Source organism: Macrotis lagotis, chromosome 1 (genome assembly GCF_037893015.1).
Source record: "Macrotis lagotis isolate mMagLag1 chromosome 1, bilby.v1.9.chrom.fasta, whole genome shotgun sequence".
Taxonomy (NCBI): Eukaryota; Metazoa; Chordata; class Mammalia; order Peramelemorphia; family Peramelidae; genus Macrotis; species Macrotis lagotis.
In genome coordinates, this window is record NC_133658.1 from 344,020,339 (window position 1) to 344,041,856 (window position 21,518).

The 21,518-nt window shown below is 41.5% G+C and overlaps 1 protein-coding gene across 5 annotated transcripts in view; it reads left to right on the plus strand.

The window, feature by feature from the left end:
- Positions 1-168: 168 nt before the first annotated feature.
- TTLL9 (tubulin tyrosine ligase like 9) overlaps positions 169-21,518 on the plus strand; it is a 42,348-nt gene continuing 20,998 nt past the window's right edge. For 2 of the 5 annotated variants that reach the window (XM_074211850.1, XM_074211851.1), the window contains exons 1-5: positions 173-279; positions 3,978-4,021; positions 5,234-5,326; positions 6,151-6,262; positions 6,573-6,758. In XM_074211850.1, coding sequence (XP_074067951.1) covers positions 265-279; positions 3,978-4,021; positions 5,234-5,326; positions 6,151-6,262; positions 6,573-6,758 — 450 coding nt within the window. In that variant the 5' untranslated portion in view covers positions 173-264. Of the gene's footprint in view, positions 280-3,977; positions 4,022-5,233; positions 5,327-5,444; positions 5,530-6,150; positions 6,263-6,572; positions 6,759-21,518 lie in introns of those variants that run through there. The other 3 variants (XM_074211853.1, XM_074211849.1, XM_074211852.1) reach the window with 3 other exon arrangements.

The window sequence follows — 21,518 nt, forward strand, 5'->3', positions numbered from 1 at the left end:
CTCGCAGCGGCGGGGCGCGGGGCGCCCTACAAGCACGTGGAGAAGCCAGCGCCCCCCCCAGGGGCGCCCGCCCCGCCCCGGCCCTCGGCTCTGCCTATCGCGTTCAAGCTCAGCCCCTGATAGACGGGGTGGGGGATGGGGAGAGACCGAGGGGGAAAGCGGCCAAGGCGTTGCTCCGGCAACGCGACGCACTGGCGGGAGAGGGCCGCGTTGGTCGTTTTAAGGCGGGCGGGGGGGGACCCCAGAAGTCCGGGAGGCAATGCAATGTCCAAACCGAAGGTAAGAAAGCCCGAGCCAGCGGCGGCGCCGCGGCCTTCCCCGAGGAGGAAGGCGAAGCCGCCGAAGGCCCCCCGGTGCCCGCATTTGCCGCGGTCAGGGCGCGGAGGAGGGGGCCCCTCCGGGACTGCGTATGCGTCCCTCGTCTGGGGAGAGACTACAAGTCCCGGCATGCACTGCACCGCCAAGGCTGCCCCGGGCGGGGGAAGGGAAACGGGCTCACTTCCAGGGGCTTCATCGAAAAGGGGGCGGGACTTAGAGTGCTACCTTTACCCCCGGGCTTCTAGCACTTTCTAGGAAATGGAGCCTTTGCTCTCCTTTCCTTGGCCGCGCCTGGATCACGTGGGCCACATGGGGGTGGTCGGCGCCGCCTCCTCTTGGGGGAGGAGGGGCCTAGACTATGATCAGACCTGGAAGGGGCCCCCAAAGATTTAATGCATTCACTTATTTTTGCAATATGTCCTTTTAAAAAAAAATGACATTTTATTCATGCCTTTTTTTTACATCAGAATAATTACTTTGTACTTTATTAGTCATATGACTAGAACTGGGCCGTTTACTCAGTCCCATTAAAGCCAAGTCCAAAACTCACCATGGGCTCCAGTCCTCGGCACCTTGTCTTCAGGGGTTCCCTGCCAGACCGACTCGCTATCCTGTCCCACCTGCCATCTGGCTCCAAGGGGACCAGGGCTCAAACCAATACCCTATCCAGACCTACCTGAGCTGGAGGGATGCCAGTTTGCATCTTCAGTGTGGGTGAAGTAGGATCTTCACCCTCTGGACTCTTTTGGATTTTATGCATCAGTTGTTGGAATGATTGCTAGCGGATGCAGGTATCTAGGATGTGTAATTTGTGGTGATTGTTTATAGCTTGCAAAGTATATGAATACTCCTTGACAACTTAATTTTGAGGGAATAATTCCTGATCATATATTTGGATTTCACATTTTCAGAATTTTTTTGATGTGAATAAAATGATCCTGTCTACAATAAAAGAGACAAGAGCTCTGAGCCCATGACACTTTATTAAAGGGTCCGTGGTACCCTCTAATGACGTGGAATTCAGATCGTCCTCACAATCTGAGATGGCCTCTCCCTCCATGGCCCTATTTTTATAGGTCTCAATTTCTTAAACAGAATAATTTCATTGGTTAACAAATGACACATAGGCTAAAATGGGCAGAACAATATGGTCAGCAGGGTCACAAGTTGGGCAAGGCAAAAATATCTTTGCTGACTAAGTGATCATAAGATGGATGGACTCCTTCCTAGGTTAGGCAGGAGGAGATGGTACAGGCTATATGTACTGACTAGCTGGTCATAAGATGGTCACTTGAGTATGTTGGATAGAGAGAGAATAGTCTGGGGATACAAAAAAATATGTTGAAGGATTTTCCATGTAGTTGAGTCAGTTTTGTCACTAAGACAAGGAAAAACAAGGATGAAGGGCCTCTAGCTAACTTCCTATGATTATGTCAGTGATCTTACCATCTGGGACCATAGCTTACCATAGCTCTGGGACCTAATTTTCAGAGCTTATAATCACTACCCCTATGGAATTATATCAGATTGATTGATATTAATTGGAATAGATTGGAGGTTCAAATGAATTATTTCTTTTCTTTATAAAGATATTTTCCCATCTTATAGTTTTTCCTTCTTTCCTAGATCTTGACTTTGTGTGACATGTTTTAAATTTTAGGTAGTTAAAATTGTCTGACTTATCATCTCTGGGAAAGTTACTTCCATTTTTTCTGATATTTAAAATATTATGTGACATGTATATTTATTTAAGCTGGGTATCCATTTGAAACTTGTCAAAAAAATTTTTATAAAGGAATTTATTGTGATATAAAGTGATGGTTTAAATCTATTTTCTGCCAAACTCTTTTTCAAGTTTCCTAGTTTGGGGGCAGCTAGGTAGTGCAGTGAATAGAGTATTGGGCCTAGAGTCAGGAAGGCTCATCTTCCTATGTTCAACTCTAGCCTCAGAAATTTTATTAGTTGTGTGACCCTGGGCAAGTCACTTAACCTTGTTTGCCTCCGTTTCCTCATCTGCAAAATGGACTAAAGAAGGAAATGGCAAACCACTTCAGTATTTTTGCCAAGAAAACCCTAAATAGAGTCACCTCTGTGACTATTTAGTCAAATGTGACTAAAATAACTGAATGACAACAAATGTAGTTCTTGTCAAATTGGGAGTCTTTTCTCATATAGTTAATGTTCTTGATTCTCTCTGGCCACTACTTCTCAGTTTCCTTTGCTAGATCCTTATACAGAGTCCATCTCCTAAATTTGGGCATATATGTATTTGTATGTATATACATGTGTGAATGACACATGAACACATACACACACATACATCTCAAGACTATATCCTGTATTTTTTTCTCTTTCTACACCTACTCTCAGTGATCTTATCTACTTCCATTATCAGGGAGATGTAGATAGCATAAACCATCCTAAGTCTCTCCTGAGCCCTGGACCCACATCATCAACTGCTGTTAAAATCCAACCTATCCAAAATAGAACTCATTACCCTTTTACTTCAAACCTTCTTCCTAACTCTCTATTTCTCTTAACTGATATAAACAACCCTAGTCTCTCCTGAGCCCCAGATCCACATCATTAACTGCTATTAAAATCCAGCCCATCCAAATAGAACTCATTACCTTTCTCCCCCAAACCTTTTTCTCAACTCCCCTATTTCTATTGACAAAGGCACCATAATCCTTCTGGTCACATAAATTTGCTACTTAGGAGTCAACCCCAACCGTTTATTCTCCCTCACCTCTCATAAACAGTTGCCAAATCCTGTCAGTCTCTATAGTATTTTTTGAACTCATCACCTTCATTCACATCTCCTGCCACCTCTCTCCTCCTCCATGCCTTAAGTCATTCTCTTCTACATTCAATTCTCTCCATAACTCCCAAAGTGATATTCTGAAAGGACAGGGCTGCCCCAAGCACTGTCCTGTTGAGAAAACTCCCGTTCAAACAACTCCTTTGGTATTTAAAGTCCCTCACTATCTGACCTACCTGCACTATGCACTATTTATTTCACCCAAACTGGCTTCTTGACCTCTCTCTCTCTCTCTCTCCCAATGTGCCTGGAAAACATTCCTTCCTCAACCTCTAATTTGTCTAATTTGTTTAGCACAAGAGCCACCTCCTACAGGATGATTATCCTGATCCCCTCAGTTTCTAGGGCCTCTACCTCCCCCACCACAAATTATATTGCATTTTTACTTTTACTCTGCTTATATGTGTATGGGTTGTTTCCCTGACCAAATGTAAGATCCTCGAGGACAGAGCTGTTTGTATCCATAGTGTCTGGCATAGTTGGTTTGGTTTATTCTAATCCTGGGGCTTCTGAAACTTCTCTGTTTTAAGGACAGAGAAACTGATATACTGAGAGAGGAAGGGACTTGCCCAAGGTTTTGTGACCAGGTGATAGTTTATGATCCAAGAACAAAAATGGTCTCCTATCTCTGCAGATACAGAGACCAGCCTTACAACCCCTCCCTACCCTTTGTGTGATCACAGTCTGATCTTTGGTAGAATATGAGGGACTCTTTTCTGTTCTTCAGTACAACTGTAAGAAAAGGACCTTTCATAGGAAGACCTCAAGTAGTTCCTGCTGCCTTGAACTCCTGCCTGGTGGAATTGCTGATCTCCTGCCTTCTTTTTTTAAATTCCAGAATCAGTGTTCTAAGGGCCATGGAGCACCAAAGGCGAGGGATCGGTGAGTAGCCTGGCTTTGGAGGAAGACAAGAGGGGTAGGACGCTGGTTGTCCAGTTCCAAGGCCAAAAGCAATTGCATAATACATAGCTCTACACATTTGTAAAGCAATTCCATCTCTGTTACCTCATTTGATCCTCCCAACAATTTCTGGGAGGGTCAGCAGTAGGGACTTTGGGACCCTTATTTTACAAATGGACAGGGAAGACTCAAGAGTTAGTCACCCTGAGGTGACTAAGTGATCATACGATGGATGGACTCCTTCCTAGGTTAGGCAGGAAGGAGATGGTACAGTCTATATGTACTGACTAGCTGGTCATAAGATGGTCATTATTTTTTTATCTTGTAATTGTTCCAAAGTCATCACAGCTGAGCAGTGGTGAAAAAAGACATTGGCTGTGGAGTAAAAGGACTTGGGTTCCATCCTAACTGTGTTCTTTTTATCTCTATAATGAAACATGAGGCTTAATGTTTTGGGGTCTCAGATTCCTCATTTGTAAAATAAGGCTGTCAGATAATTAGAGGACCTCTAAGGACATTTCCAGCTATAAGTTTGTGATCTGTAGTACATCCCATTTCCCTGACTAGGGCCTCATTTTTTCCCCCACATGTAAAATGAGAGCATTGGACTAGATGGCATAGAAATTACCTTTTAACCCTAATAGTTTGGAATTTTTAAGTGGGTGAGATAAATTAAGTTGTTTGTCTTACTAGAGTGACAACACCAAAATCTCTTCCCTTATCTTCTTTCATCAAAATTTCTCCCCCTCACCCCCATTAAGCCTTAATTATTCACTGCTAACTTTAAAAAATTGCAAGGTCCTAAGCTTGGGGGTGGAGGTAGCGGGGTGAGGAGAGGCATCTAGGTGGTGCAGTGGATGGAGCACCTCCCCTGGAGTCAGGAGGACCCAAGTTTGGATATGACTCAGATACTCAATACAATAGCTGTGTGACCCTGGGCAAGTCACTTAACCCCAAATGGCCAACCCAACCACACAAAATAACAAAAGGAGCCTAAGTTCAGGTCTTGGGATTCCAAATTCTGAAGCTAGAAGGGTATTGAAAGAAAAATTGTGGGGGAGGTAAGGGAAGGAAGGAGAGTCCCTTAGTGAAGGGACTCGGCCTTCTTTTCATATATCCTTTTCCTGCCTTCCCAGAACTGCCCTTGGAAAGTCATGGATTTTCTGAAATTTTTGATGTGGGTTTGTCTCTTAGGGAACAAAAAGTCTGTATCCGATTCAAGTGCTCTGTCATGAATACTCTTATGGATGTCCTCCGCCACAGGCCTGGATGGGTGGAAGTGAAGGAGTAAGACAGCCCTTTTCTCACTTCTCTGCTCTGAGTGGTTTCCTGCCATCTTTTGTGTTCCCACTTTTCAGTTGGTTAAGGAGAGGAGGGGATAGCTCTTGACTATTCATACTTACACTGGGGACTCACCATGAGGAAAACAATCTGCCTGAACCAAACTGTGCTTAAGGATTTTTTGTCTCATTCCTCCTATCTGACCTCAGGTACAACCCCCTGTACCTAAACTGTAGGTTTAATGGGTGAACTGCTCAGGGGTGAAGAGCCTAGAGACTGTAACCTCTTTTCCAAGTCACCAGAAATTTTCCCACCTCCCTACCATTCTCTAACTCCCATCTCCATTGCCCCTCCAAGCCAAAAGGGAATCTGGACAAGAAATCTTAGGCAGCAGGAGCCCCGTGGAACTAACTCCTTTGAATATAGCTCTGAGTACTATTGGAGAACTCATTCATTTGTGAGATCTTTTCACTGAATTCTAGAAATTTTCTTTTCCTATTTTCTCTCCTATTATTAAGAATAGGAGTAGAGATTTCCTTTTCCAGCTAACTCTCCCTCATCTATACTAAAGTGGTCTGAAGAGGATAGAGGACTGGATTTGAATCCTGGAAAAAGTCAAGATCTAAATTTAGTTCCCCTGATTTCTTGTCCAGAGGGGGTCTTTTTCTGCTGCCCCTGACCTTCAGGTAGTCCTTCTCTGAACTTCAAACCTATCTCCTCAGTAATCAGAGAATAGGAAGGTGGTATCTTGGCTTTTCCCTCACCACTCTCAATTGTAGTAACTAGATCCTTCAGAGTCCCATGGTGACCAAAGCTTGTCTTCCCTACAGTGAGGGGGAATGGGATTTCTATTGGTGTGATGTCAGCTGGCTCCGGGAGAACTTTGACCACATCTATATGGATGAACATGTCCGAATCAGCCACTTCCGAAATCACTATGAGGTAAAGTATTGGAAGAACTGGAGAGGTTTCCCATGACAGAATACACATTCCTCTTGGAAGGATAAGAGTTGTCTTTGTTTAGGGCAATCACCTCTTTCTAGATTGGTTGAGTCTCTGGAATACCCAGGCTGAAGAGAATTGCTTTCTCCGGGCAGTGGTATAACCTGAGCATGAGCAAGACAGGTGGCCAGCCGGTGGGCACAAGGGTTCAGGTGGACAAGGGGGGCTGAAGGTGAGGGGCTTAGGTTGGCTGCAAGGCTCCCAGGCAGGAGAGGAGACTGGCTGATCCTGTTCCCTTGTGGTCCTTCAGCTGACTAGGAAGAACTACATGGTGAAGAACCTGAAGCGTTTTCGGAAGCAGTTAGAGAGAGATGTGGGCAAACTTGAAGCAGCCAAGTGTGACTTCTTCCCTAAGACCTTTGAACTACCTTCTGATTATCATCTCTTTGTGGAGGAGTTCCGAAAAACTCCAGGTATTACCTGGATCATGAAGCCGGTGAGTCATTTCCTGCCCTCCCCCCACAATGGGAGATCGTGGTTTTAGGGTGTCAGAGAATTCTATGGAACTCAAAGATAATGAGCATACACCCTGTTCCTTTTCGGTTGATATTTTGTTTTTGTTTTTGCAAGGCAATGGGGTTAAGTGGCTTGCCCAAGGCCACACAGCTAGGTAATTATTAAGTGTCTGAGGTCGGATTTGAACTCAGGTACTCCTGACTCCAGGGCCAGTGTTCTATCCACTGCATCACCTAGCTGCCCCTTTTTAAAATTTTTTTAAAATTTTATTTAAGGCATTGGGGATAAGTGATTTACCCAAGGTCACACAGCTAGGCAATTAGTAAATGTTTGAGGTTGGATTTGAACTCAGGTCCTCCTGACTCCAAGGCTAGTGCTCTATCCACTGCGCCACCTAGCTGCCTGAAGATGCATGTCTTTCTCTGGTCAGCTAGCTTGATTCAAATAAAATTTAGCTAATTTTAGAGGTTCCTGGCTATGCTTAGATGGGAAGTGGAACCTAGAATGGGACTAGCCCTGAGCATACTTTGTGGACTGCATTTATGGAGGCCTTATCTGGGATAATTAGTGCTGTTCACTGAGTTTTGGTTCAAGCATTAAAGTTGTCTTTTATTTTGGTTTTTGCAAGGCAATGGGGTTAAGTGACTTGTCCAAGGTCACACAGCTAGGCAATTATTAAGTGTCTGAGGTCACATTTGAACTCAGGTCCTCCTGACCCCAGGGCTGGTGCTCTATTAAAGTTGTCTTGATGACTTTTAGGGGGAGTGAGAGAAAAGTCTCATTGTTTTTTCTTTATCATTTTTACTGACATATTTTGTCTTTTTTGTCCTTTATGTTCTTAAGTATCACTGCCTCCTCTACCTTCTATGCCTTGTAACAAAGAATAAAAAAACAAAGAGGGGGAGAAAAAACAAATTTAGTAAAACTAACCACAACAATCTAATCTGTTATGTTTAACTATTAATGGTCTAAGGGAAAAAAGTATGCATGATAGCACTTTTAAATTTAATCTGCAAATGAACATTTTCTCTTTCTAAAGTCTAGAAATCAACAAAACAATAACTTTACAAAAACAATAACTTTATTTCTATCTTTTGCCAAATTTTGAATTTTAAGTTCTCATGCTGAAAAATTAACAATCAATTCTCTCCAGGTGGTTCTCTTCAAAGAAGAGATTGCATTTTCTCATCTGTTCTCTGGGGCCAAGCTTAATCAGTGTTAATTATTCAGCAGTCTTCCTTTTTATTGTTCTATTTATATTATTATAGTCACTATGCATATTATTTTTCTGGGTCTACTTACTTCTCTCTGCATCAATTCATATAAATTTTGCCTTGCTTCTCTGATTTCTTCATAGTCATTATTTCTTACGGTACATTAATATTTCATTACATTCATGTACCACAATTTGTTTGTTATTCCCAAATCAATAGGCATCTACTTTGTTTCCAGTTCTTTGGTACAAAAAAGAAGTGCTGCTATGAATATTTTGTTATCTATGGGACTTCTCTGGTTTTGAGTTCCTTAGAGTATATATGATTTGCAGTGGAATATTTGATTTAAAAGATACGGACATTTTGTCCAACTACTTTTTAGCAAAACTCCAGATTGTTTTCCAGAATTTCCAGATATTAGTGTGCATATTTATCTGTAGCTTCTTCCAATGTTTACTTTTGTCTATCTTTAGTCATTTTTGCTAATTTGCTTGGTGTGAACTCAGTAATCATGAAAAAAATCATCTGTTACATCTGTACTGTTGTAAGTGTATCAAGGGCAACCTCCTAATCCTTCAGAGAAAATAATGGACAAGAAGATATTGGAGGAGAAAAAAGATGGCCCTATGTAGCTCTAAGTCCTTTTCTCAAATATGACCCGAAGAACTGAGATCAACTGATTCTCAAGAGGTGTAGACTCTGATTAGAGCTAAGATGACATTCAGGTTAGAGGGAAAAAGAGGGGAAATTTCATAGCCTGGTTCTGTAGGAGCAGCATGTTTAATTCCTGAGACCTCAAAGGGAAAAAGGAGAAAAGATCCAGACTTTCAAAGCTCCATGGAGATCCAGGTGTAGCTGAAACTGGCCAACTTTCATCAAGCTGTCCCGGAAATTTTAGATACCTTCCCCAGTTAGAGAATTCTTTCAGAGATGACCTCCTAGGTTGGGGATGAAACCTTAATTCGTCCCCCTTCACTCTGGCTGAAGTGATTTTCTCTATTCCTTTGCCAGTTGTTCTGGTTCCTAATAAATATTTGAAATCTTTTGTAATTCATCTTAAATCCAATACTTTAAGTAGTACAGGATGGAAGAGAAGGCTCCACTAGATGAGTATCTTAGTCATCCTTATCAAACCAATCATTGGCAAACTTAAGTGCCTCCTCTGTGCTAGTTTCTGAGCTAGAAGATGAGGATATAAAAACAAAATGAAGTTATTTCTATTCTCAAGGAGCTTCTGTTGGAAGAGACAATACATACATTTATAAGTATATAATATAATAATAATAATAATAATAATATAAAATAAATGCTAGGTAGTTAAATACAAGAAAGTTCCAGAGGGAGAAAGATATGGTATCCATTGGCTGGGGGGGCGGTGTCAATAAAACCATCGTGGAGAGAAGTTGGTGCTTGAGCAGTCTCCAGGGAAGGGAAGTGTTCTTAGTAGTCTTTAAGGCAGAGGTGGGAAGAGAATGGTATGGTCATAGGAATGGAGCTCAGTATTTGAGGGTCAAGGTGAGGGCTGTAAAAGTGGGAAAGGGAGTAAAGTAGAATGAAGCCAGAAAGATGGACACCATCCAAAGTACTGTGCTAAGTACTTGGCTTAGAAATATAAAATCTCAGACAGACCTTGCTTACAAAGAACTTTGGGGAGACAACACCCCCAAAATTTCAACTGCAAGTCAGATGTGAAGAATCTGTGGTCCTAGATTGCAGTAGCAGAACAGATGGCAGTACAGCTTCTTATCTGTTTCTGATTTTGAATCATGTGACAATATCAAGACCGATGTTGAGAACTTTCTTTTCTGGGTCTCAGGAGGTGGGAGCTTTAGGACCTGTAGAGAGGTATTTCCCAACCCAGGGCTTGTGTCCTGAGCATTGGAGAGGTGTTGATACTTCTATTCTTGGAGTTCTTGAGTATAGGTCTTCAACTATCTCCTTCAGGTTGCAGGGAGATGGGTGGCGGTCAAAGTAGTGGCACTGGTTTGACTCAACTTCAACATGCAACCCATTATTTCTACCTCAGGATACCTTATTGCTTCAACTAAGCTGTATTGTAATGAATGAACAAATAATAAAGCTTATTAATGGCCAGACTAATATCGCTAAATATTGTAGATACAAATCCAGGCAAAGTGGGAAAGTCCTTGTCCTCAAGAATTTTAAGATGTACATGGGTGAAGGCAACACATAAAGGAGAAGCTAGAAGTCAGGAGAAAAATGGACATAGTTTAGAAATGGTTGGAAAGTACTTGGAGACCTGGTTTGGTCAAGACAAAGTGATCATTCATCTATAAGGGCCCAGGGACCTAGGGACAAAGTCCAGATGGTTTTAGTGAAAGGGGAGAAGAGTTTATATTTTATTTTCAAGGCAATAGGAATCCACTGGAATTTATTGAGAAGGAGAATAACATAGATCTATATTTAAGGAAAATCACTCAGCTTTGGCAGTCATGAAGGGAGTAGATTAGAGTGGGAAGAGTTGAGAAAGAGACTATGGCAAACAGCCTAGGCAAGGAGTGACTGTATGAGTAGAAGGGATTGTATATGAGAAATGTAAAGGTAGAAATGGCAAAATTCAATAATTGATTGTCTTTGCAGACTGATACATGAGTGGGTGAAGAATTAAGGGTAACCCCAAATTTATAAAACTGACAGATCGGAAGAACAGTGATGCTTCCAATAGACATATTGAAGTTTTGAATAGGCATAGGTTTTGGGGAAGAAATCACTTCTCTTTTGGATGTGTTGAGTTTAAGAGGCCTCTGGAGAATGTCCAAAAAGCAGTAGGTAATATAGGACTTAATTGTACATCATCACAAAGAGGCTATGGTTAGACATATAGATCTGTGAGCAGCAATGTGGATGTGATATTTAAACCCATAGGAGCTGGTGAGGCCAAGAAAGAGAGAGTGTAGGAAAAAGAGGAAAAACCTAGGAAAGTCTTAGGGAAGTACTCACAGGTAGGGGTCATGATATCCAGAGAAAACAGCGAAAGAATCAGGAAATTAAAAAAGATAGGAGAGCCAGGAGAGAACAGTGGAGAGGGAGAGGATGATCAACAGTGCAGATGCACAGAGAGGTCAGGAAGATAGGACTGAGAAAGGAAGGTCAGATTTGGCAGTTACGAGACGATTGGTAAGCAGGAATGAGGAATGAGATTGGAAGTCAGATTGAAGAGTTAAGAGCTGAATGGAGCTCTGGAGAGGAGTTTAAGCAGCTTTCTCTAGGAGTTTGGGGTAGAGAGGTAGGATGGTAGTAAGGGGATGGACAGATAGATGTGAGTTCAGAGGAGACGAGCATGTTTGAAGGCAGTAGGGAAGGAATTAACTCGTAGCTAGCAGGAGAGACAGACAGACAGAGACAGAAAGAGAAAACATAAATGATTAAATCCTACATTTGTACTGTGCCCTGGGCTAGGTAGATGCCAAAAATAAAAGTCCGTACCCTCAAGAGTCTTCCATTCTCTTAGGGAGACACCATGAATATATTTAACAGGGATTTAGCAAAAGCTTAACTCATAAGCAAAGTAACTATGACATTAATTTGGCAGGCACTGGCAGCTGGGGGAGTAAGAAAGGTCTTATGTAGGAGGTGTTGCTTGAGCCTGGTCTTAAAGAACACTATGGAATTTCCAAGAGCTGGAGGTGGACAGGGACTATATTGCAGCATAGGGACTGCTGATCATTGCTATGGCACAAAGGCAAAAGGTCATGGAAGAGGAGCAGCAAGGTCTCTGTGACTGGCCTTTCTTGTCCTTCCCCATCCTCCCCTCTTATCCTTTTGCTGCACAGAGCAGAGAGACTGTCTGGAGTGGGGTTATTTCCCCCAAGAGTCAAGATTTCTCTGAAAATTTAAAGAAAATAAAAAGATTTATCAAATATTCCTATTTGGTACTTAAATAAGAGTATAAAATATGCCTATAATGATTTATCCATTGCCCAATAAATAAATAATTTATGATAAACTACTAGCCACAGCCAGGGGAGAAAGAGATGGGCTACATGCACAAATCTTGCATGAAGGGTATTCCTTGTAGTCAGTAGTGGTCTGAGGATGTTGAATCTCAGATGACAGGCTCCTCAGACCTGTTTTGAGTTGGATTGCTACCAGCTGACATAGCAGGTTTCATATTGACCACTGGAGGCAAGCTTAAGAGAAAGGGGTATAGCTCAGCAGTAGGCTAATGGGGAAGAAGGTTGTAACCCCCAAGAGTTTCAGGTGCTGAACCATGGAGGGTTTACTCCCAGCTATTTGGATATTGGGAGGAAGTGGAGTGGAGTGGCTATGATTGGGGAGAGAGCTGCTTGTTATCCTTCATAAACTCTGAATTCTTTCTCCCCTCCCCCCTCTTTTCTTCTCCTTTCTCCTTTCTTTGCCTTCCTTTTTTGATATAGCTAATGTGAGGATTTGTTTTGCTTGACTATACATATTTGTAATTTTAAAAAATATTTTTCTTGTCTTTTCATTAGGGGAAAAAGAATTTTGAAATGAAAATAAAATTAAAACTGAATTAAAAAATAAACCTTTTCCTAAGACGGTTTGCAGGTTTCTTTTTAGTACAAAAAAGGATTCTATTTCTGAAAGAGTTGTCTCAGTTTTTCTAGTTCCCAGAGATTTCCAGGACAGTGATTCCTTGGATGGGATGTAAGAAAGGGATCAAAGGATTCATCTGACTTATCTCTGCTTAGAATCATAAATGTTATTAGGGTGCTACAAAAAGTTACTTCACTTGGACTGTAATGAGAATTATTTGACTTTTGGAGATGGGAGAGAGTTTCCTGAAAATTTAGTAATATAAGAAAAATAGTGAAATCGAGAAGTTAAGTGGAGAATGAACACAGTATCCTAAGGAATTTTCTTTTGTCTCTCACCAAGCAAAAAGGCATTGGGGTTTACTTCTCAAGGGATAATGATAGCCTCTTTGCTTTAAAAATTTTTAGCTTTTCCCTCTCAATTATAGTTATGAAATTCTGACGCAGATAGGATGGCAGGAGGTAAGGGAGAGGGGGACATTCACAGTGATTCTAATATTGAGGAGTAAAAGGTCTCAGCTTACCAACCAATATAACTAACTGAAGTATATATTCTATGGCAAGAAATAGCAACTCTTTTACATTTATGATGGAAAGTTGACATTTGCAGTTGCAAAACTCCTAAATAGCAAACACATTCTCAACTCTCTTCATATATATATATGTAATATATATATATACATATACATATGTAATATATATACATATACATATGTAATATATATATATATATACATATATGTCTCCATATTTGGATTTTTGCAAGGCAATGGGGTTAAGTGACTTGCCCAAGGTCTTACAGCTAAGTAATTGTTAAGTGTCTGAGGAAAGATTTGAACTCAGGTCCTCCTGACTTCAGGACTGGTGCTCTCTCCACTGTACCACCTAGTTGCCCATTATTGGCATCTGGTGGTGATGTGTATGTAATACAATGTAGTATGCCAATTGGTCACGAGTAGTACACATCAAATGAGATTTCTTAGGCTGGGAACCAGTGACCTAGATTCTAATCCTGGCCCTGCCCCCAACTCATGTGGAAGGTATTCCTCTCTGAATCTTAGCTTATTTCTCTGTAAGATCAAGGAGCTGAACTAAATGGCCCCTAAGATTTCCAACCAACTCTGATATTCCCTATTCTTTTGTTCTAAGCTGCCTTCTTAATTTTGACAGTCTGAATCTGTGCAGAGGGGAGGAGAGATCTCTTCAGCTTAGCTGCAATGGGAAAGGTTTCTATAAAGGGAGAGACCAAGGAGAGTTTGGTAAAAGCTAACAAAGTTAGAAAAGGGGAGTCTTTGTTGAAAATATCTTACATAAAATCCACAACTGACTTCACATTTGGAACTTTGATCAAGGGTCCTGGCTGATATGTATGCCTCCCTCTGGGGGTGTTGACCAGATGTTAATGATGACCAAGTAGGGGGTGGGTGGAAGGTGGGGGCAATGATTTCTTGGGCTGAAGCTTTGGACTTGAGAGCAGTGCTGGGTCAGCAGAGAATAAAGACAACTAGAACTGAGTTGAATAGAGAGAAACTATTTTAGAGCACACTTTCCATTGACTTGTTCCCAGAAATGGCAACAGCCTAGAATAAGAGGAGACTTCTAGGCTAGGCTCCCTGCACAGAGTTGAAAGCTGACCCAAACCTCTCAAGAGAAAAGGGGGTCAGTTGAGTTCCTTGACCAAACAGGAACCAAGCTAGAGAGAGCAAGAGATAGGGCCAGACAGTGGAGAGCACACCCAGTTCTTACCCTCCATTTAAGTACTGTGAGTTCTGTGCACTAAACAGGTATTGGGAAGGAGGATCAGTTCCCTAGTGAGCCCCAGTATTCTGCCCTTTTGGGAGATCTGGAACCATAAGACAGATTACTTTAGTCTAAAGAACTGTATCAGGACTCTGGGGTTGGTGGAGCTACCAGTGAGGAAAGAAGAATTGACTTGACTGTTTATAGGCCCGGATTAAAATATTTTCTTTATGATTTGTATTTTTTTAATTTGAAACAAAACGTTGCCTTGAATGCGGTGTATTAGCCTAAGTATTTGTATTTCCAGTTTGTGGAGACTTAGACAGGAGCCATATATTCTGATGTTCCCATGGGACATCTGGAGCAAAGTGAATAAAATTATAATCTTCTCATGGGAAAGCTTAGGTGGAGACCTAAGCCAGATAGAATTGTGACTGCAAGCTTAATATGAGTCAACAATGATGTCAGCCAAGAAATGTAATGTGAACTGTATTGAGAGGCAGAATTTTCAGGAAGAAGGAGGCAAGAGTTTTACCAAAAGCTACCTGTTCAAAACATATCCAGAGTAGTCATTCTGCAAGCATCTATTAAAAGCCTCGGGCATCTAGGTGGAACAGTAGTTAGAGAACCCAGGCTGGAGTCAGGAAGGTCTGAATTCAGATCTAGCCACAGGCACTTATTGACCCTGGGCAAGTTAGCACCTTATTTGCCTCAGTTTCCTCATCTGAGAAAATGAGCTAGAGAAGGATGTGGCAAACCAGGATCATTGCCAAGCAACCCCAATTGAAGAGTCAGACACGACTGAACAATAAATGTATTTGCAATATGTTAGGTGCTAGAGATACAAAACCAAAAACCATCCTTGCCTTTGGGGAGCTTGCATTCTATTGGGGGATATATCATGAAGGCAATTGAAATGAAATGAAATATGAATATGAAATATGAAATTTATACAAGGTAACTAGACATAGGATTTGTGATTTCATTTGCATAAGAAATTTCCACAGTGCCATAGTGACAAAGCCAAAATATGTCAGAGATAGGACTTGACTCCAGGTCTTCATAACTCAGAGGTCTTACTTGATGATACCCTGCTTCTACAAAATAACTGCAGTACAAAGTAATTGGATTCTGGGGAGAGGTTGAATTGGGATACTAACAATTGGTGATTATCAGACTAAGCCTTGCATTGCAATTATCTCTTGAATTGAACCAAGTTTCTTTGAGGCCTAAGTGAAGGAGGAGTGAATTCCATGCCCTGGGGACAGCCTGCCTAAAGGAATGGAGATGGCAGATGGAATGTTGGTCATGAGGCACCATAACCAGTCAGTTTGATTAGGATGTACAATTCATGAAAGAGAGTATTGTTCAGCAAGCCAGGAAAGGGAGTCTGGAGCCAGATTGTGGTCAACTTTTAATGCCAAACAAAAGTATCTGTATTTGATCATGGACACATTTGTGGGGGGGCACTCTAAAATTTCTTGAATAGAGTGATGTGGTTAGACCTGTGTCCTTGGATCATGTTTGGCAGCTCTAGAGTGGATGGATTAGATAAGGGAGAGACTAGAGGCCAGGAGACTAATTGAGAAGGTATTGCAATAGTCCAGGCTAGGTGTGATGGAGGTCTGAACTGCAGTGGAAGCTGTGTATTTGGATATGGAAGGAGATGGATGTGAGGGGTATTGTGAAGGTGGAATAAAAAAACTCATTGAATGTGGGGTTGTTGTGGAAGAAAGGGGAAAGTCATGGATGATTCCTAGATTACAAACCTGGGTGGCCATATGAATGGGAATAACTTCAGCAAGAGTAGGGAAGTGCCCATTTTGGGTTCTGTGTATCTCTATCCAAATGGAGTGCATCTGGGATAATAAAGATGAAATAAGAGGATTTGTTAAAGGACCTGGGATCCTTAGCCAGGAGAAGAGAAAGCTCAGCTAGGACATTATATCTGTCTTCAGTTACTTGAAAGATTGCCATTTAGAAAGGGGATTAGACTTGTTCTGCTTGGCCCCAGAAAACAGAACTTGGAGTGATGGGCAGGAGTTGCAAAGAAGAAAATTTAGGTTTCATGTAAGGAAAATGTACTCATAGTTAGAGCTGCCTGAAAGGGAAAGTGACAAAAGCTGAAGGAAATGTGGAAAACTAGTCACACTAATGCATTTTTGATGGAATTGTGAACGGCTCCAACCATTCTGGAAAGCAATTTTGAACTCTGCCCAAAGAACTAAAAAATATATATATGCCTTTTAACACAATAATGCTACTAACAATGACTGTGTCCCCAAGAGATCAAAGAAGAGATTTATATGTATAAAAATATAGCAGCTTTTTTTACAGCGACAAAGAATTGAAAATTGTGGGGCTGCTCATCAATTGGGGAATGGTGGAAAAAATTGTGATCCAGAATTGTGATGGAATACAAATGTACTACTCTAAGAGATCTTTGGGGCAGGGGGAACTAGGATAGAGCACTGACCCTGGAGTCAGGAGTACCTGAGTTGAAATCTGGCCTTAGACACTAATTACCTAGCTATATGACCTCACTTAACCCCATTGTCTTGAAAAAAAAAAGAATTTGGAACTCAAAAAATGAATGTTTAAGAAAAAGAAAAACAATTAGAACTGTCCCAAAGTGGAATGGACTGGAAGTTTCCCCTCATTGGAGGTTTTCAAAGAAAAGGCCAGATGGCCACAATTGAGGGTAGTGCAAATTCTTTTTCAGTTATTAGTTGGACTGGATGACCTCTGAAAGGTCCTTTCTAATTCTAAAATTCTATGATAAGCCCTCCAAGATTATACCCAGTCTTTCAGTTTGGGACAGAGAATGATGGGTAAGATTTGGATAAATGAAGGGAATAATGTAAACAAGTCTTATAGTATGTGTTTAGATAGTCTGGCTTGTTTAGAAGGAACATGGAGCATATTTTAATGAGATGGGGATTGGACACAGAGATTTGATGAAGATAGCTCTAGTTGGCTTTGTAAAACTGGATTGTTTAATTTTCAGTGTGAGCATTTATCAGAAATCTACAATTTACAAATCAGCAAGTCATTTATTTTGTTTATTGTCTAGACCTAAGAAAGTGTTATTAATGCAGATTAAACATAAAAGTGTGTTCTCACACATTTTCCTCCCCCAGTCAAACATTTACTAACACTTGCCTGTATTGCTCAATAAACAGAATTCAGGAGAAGATTCTGAGAATGAAATCATCACTAGACCTGATGACTGGAGGCTAATGAATGTTGATGATGATGGTGATGATGAGAGCCATTGATAATAGGTTTGCAAAGTGCTATACTCCCTATTTTCTCATCTGAGCCTCACAATATCCCTGACTGGAAGGTTGAATATAGTCAGGTGTTGGAGAGTTCAAGACTTTAATTTGTAGGCCCTGAGAAGTCAGGATCAAATTTGTATATTAGGAAGGTGACAAAAGCAGCTTCTGCTGGCTGGGTTGGGTGGGGGAGAAGAGGCGGGGAAGGGGGGAAGGGAGTAGAACAGTGATTGAAAGGGAGAGATTGGAAACTGTGGGACTGACCAGCTGCAGCAGTGAGAAGGGAGGTGAGGAGGACTTGACCTCAAACTGGACCTCAGGAGTGAAGCAGTGGGGAGGTTCTGTATTCTGAACAATCTGTAGATAATTATGCAAATGAGCACTGGAATTGGAGGCCTTGGATGATTCTAAGTAGTTATTATGAACATTGACAAAGGGTAATTTGTGCTAATTGGTAACTAGAAACCCTGCATTTAGACTGATTCTCACCACCTCAATTAGCAGCAGTAAAGGGAATATCATTAAGAGGAGGAGTTAGTCTGTAAGGAGAAGAGGATGGTAGTAGAAGCTCCCTCCACTTCTTCACTAGGGGGTTATGGTTTGTAGATGAACTAAGCTGTCCCCCCTCCCTCCAGTCAGCTTGAGGTTTATCATTGAAAAAACACTGTCCCTGGATTCACAGCTCCACCACTTATTAATCAGGTGAACTTAGGGAAGACACTTCTTTCTCTGGGTATTTTCTCCTCTTCATAATGGGGATAATTCTCTCTGGTCTGCCAACCTGTTGTTTAGATTAAAGAAAGGATCCTATGAGAACATGGGAAGGCCCAGTTGAGAAAAGGTTCCCTGGTTTTCGATAATCTCTGATGTTCTGACGTTCTCTATTTTTAAACTTTTATGAAATGTTATTATCAGTTATTAGGGAGACTGATCAAAGACCTGGAACATTTCACTCTTTTGCCTTTATCAGTAGAGCTACTCCCATCCACACCCTATTTTATTTTTCAATGGTTAGAAACTCCTCTCTCTTATTTATCTCATCCTTTGATCCTGAGCTTTCTACTTCTCAAGAACAAACCCTCTACTGCTCAGTCTCTCAAACCTGTTGACCTCCACCCTCCCCCACATTGTCCCATTCCATATCTTCCTGCCCCTTCCTCTGGGCTTCTTGGACTTCCTGATCTATAATGAACAAATTTCCCTTCCTTCTAGATCTCTTCCTCTTATAGCCCTTCCATCTTCTGCCACTTACACACACTGGATGACCCTTCTATTGCTAACTGAGCCCTCTCCCAATACCCCCACCAACTTAGTGGTCTTAGAGAAAAAGTTTGAATACCCTTTGCTCTCACTTGCCACTTCCAGACTTTCCCTCTACCACCTTCACTAAGCAACTTTTCTTTTTTTTCAGGTTCACGTTATTCAAATTTATCATCTGATTTGGGTTAAATGATAATCCTCAGGAGGACACATCTTCCTACCCCTTTCTTAAGGGGTTTGATGTGTGGCTCATTGTTTCTCTATCTCAGTTCTTACCTTCATACTAGGTTATCAACATATATGTTGTTACCTCAAGTATTCTAACATTCCAGTTCTTCAGTCTACTCAACTCCCATTACCTTGGCATTACCCATAAGTATTCTGCCTCCTCATTCAATCAAGAACCCTGAAATTCCTTTGTCTGGTCATAATTTATCATTCCATATTTTCCTATGCCTTATTCCTTGTGGACCTGTAACATTCTTCATTATCATGGTGACTACCAATTCCTCCACTCCTCAGAGGTATCATTCGCCTCCCTTAATGAACCAGCTCAATTCCACCCTGTCTCATACTTTTGAATCCCTTGTATCCTTGTCTTATCAGTGATCACTCCTTGCCAAACCCTAACCTAGCATCCCTCACCTGATTTGTCTCTTCTATTCCACTCATAAGCTACCTAATAAAAGCTGACAGAAGCCATACAACCTTGCTAACTGGGTCCTTTTATCATGGCAAGGCAATGCTTTTAATCCTTTCTGATTATTGATTCTTTATTCCACTTCCCACAATCACTGTTTTAAACCTTCTTTTCTCTATCCCCCAGAGCATAACTCTACCTACCCTGTCATCTCATATTTTATCAAGAAAATTGAGATCATTTGCCCAGAGCTCCCTCACCTCCTTCATTTTGTCATATGTTGAAATCATTCTGCCACACCCCGAATTTCTTCTTTACTTTATTCTCTAATGATGCGCCGGCCAGCTCCTCATGCCCTTGATCCCATTCTCTCTGATCTTCTCTAGTAGATTTTCCCTACTAGCATCACCTCTCTCTAATCTTCAATTTCTTCTTTTTTTGCTGGAGAAATCTTCTCCCTATTACAGCCTTTCCTTGCTGTCTACAAACACACCAAGGTCTCCTTCATCCTTAACATCGTCTGGTCTTTCATTCCCCCAAGTATTATCCTATATCTTCTCTCCTTTCCCCAGCCAAATTCTTTGAAGCTATTCATTCTCCATAGAGTCACTTCATTTACTGTTTCTAAATCCTCTGGTTTTTAACCTCATCCTTCAACTACAACTGCTAGTGACTGTGGACCACCCTCTCTTCCAGGATACTCTTTCTTTTGGAGTTTTTCTGGGACACATTGCTCTTCTATTTGTTTAACAATTTCTTTTCAGTCTTCTTTGCTGCATCATCATTCATGCCAAGTTCACTTACTGTGGGTGATCTCCAAGACTCTATCCTGAGCCCTCTTATCTTTTCTCCCCACAGTTAGTTGTTGACCTCATGAGTTCCCATGGGTTCAATTTTCACCTCATGCTGGCCACTCATAGTACTTCAACCTGATTCTCTCTCCTGATCTTCATATCACCAACTGTGTGTTGGACATTTCAAATTGAATGTCTTGTTAGGAATCTCAAATTCAGCTTGCCCCAAACAAAGCTCAGTGTCCCCAAACCCATCCATCTTCTTTAGCTTTTTTTAGGGTTCTTTTTAGGTTTGGGGGTTTTTTTTTGCAAGGCAAATGGGGTTAAGTGGCTTGCCCAAGGCCACACAGCTAGGTAATTATTAAATGTTTGAGGTCATATTTGAACTCAGGTACTCCTGACTCCAGGGCTAGTGCTCTATCCACTGCACCACCTAGCTGCCCCTAAACCCATCCATCTTCTGACATTCTATGTTTCTATTGAAGATACCACTATCCTCCCAGTCATCCAGGTTCACTCTCATCATCCCCCATATCGATTCCAGTTACCAAATCTGTCCACAGCACTTCCCCCCACATGTCTTCTTTTTTCCCAATCACAGCTCCTCCAGTCACATGCTCCCTCCCAGTTAGACCCTCATCATCTCACATCTGCACCATTGTTGCAGTTGTATCCTCATGAGTGTCCCAGCCTTATGTCTACCCTCATTGGAATATACTCTCCATGTAGCTGTGAGAGCAATTTTTCTGAAGTAGAGAGCTATTTGAACCATTCCTCCACTAAGTAAAATTCTCATATCTCTAGGATCACATTTAAATGTATCTGTTAGTCATTTTGATCTCTTTATCACCTGACCCCATCCTGCTTGTCTGGACTTTTTTTTTTTTTTGCAAGGCAATGGAGTTAAGTGACTTGCCTGAGGTCACACAGCTGGGTAATTATTAAGTGTCTGAGGTCGGATTTGAACTTGGGTCCTCCTGACTTTAGGGCCAGAGCTTTCTCCACTTCACCACCTAGCTTCCCCCTTGTCCTGACTCATAAGAACAGTTTACTTGCTGTTACTTCAATACTTCCTTCTCCTTTACCCTGGCAGCTCTTCATCCCCAAGAGTGAATGAAGTGTTTGCTGTCCTCACTTCCACTTGTTGGAATTCCTGTTTCTGTTCCAGATCCAGCTCCAGTGCTATTATCTATCTGCATAAAACCTTTCCTGACTTTCTGTCCCACTAGTCTTCATTCTTCATATACTTTGTATGTGGTCACATATATACAACTTGATA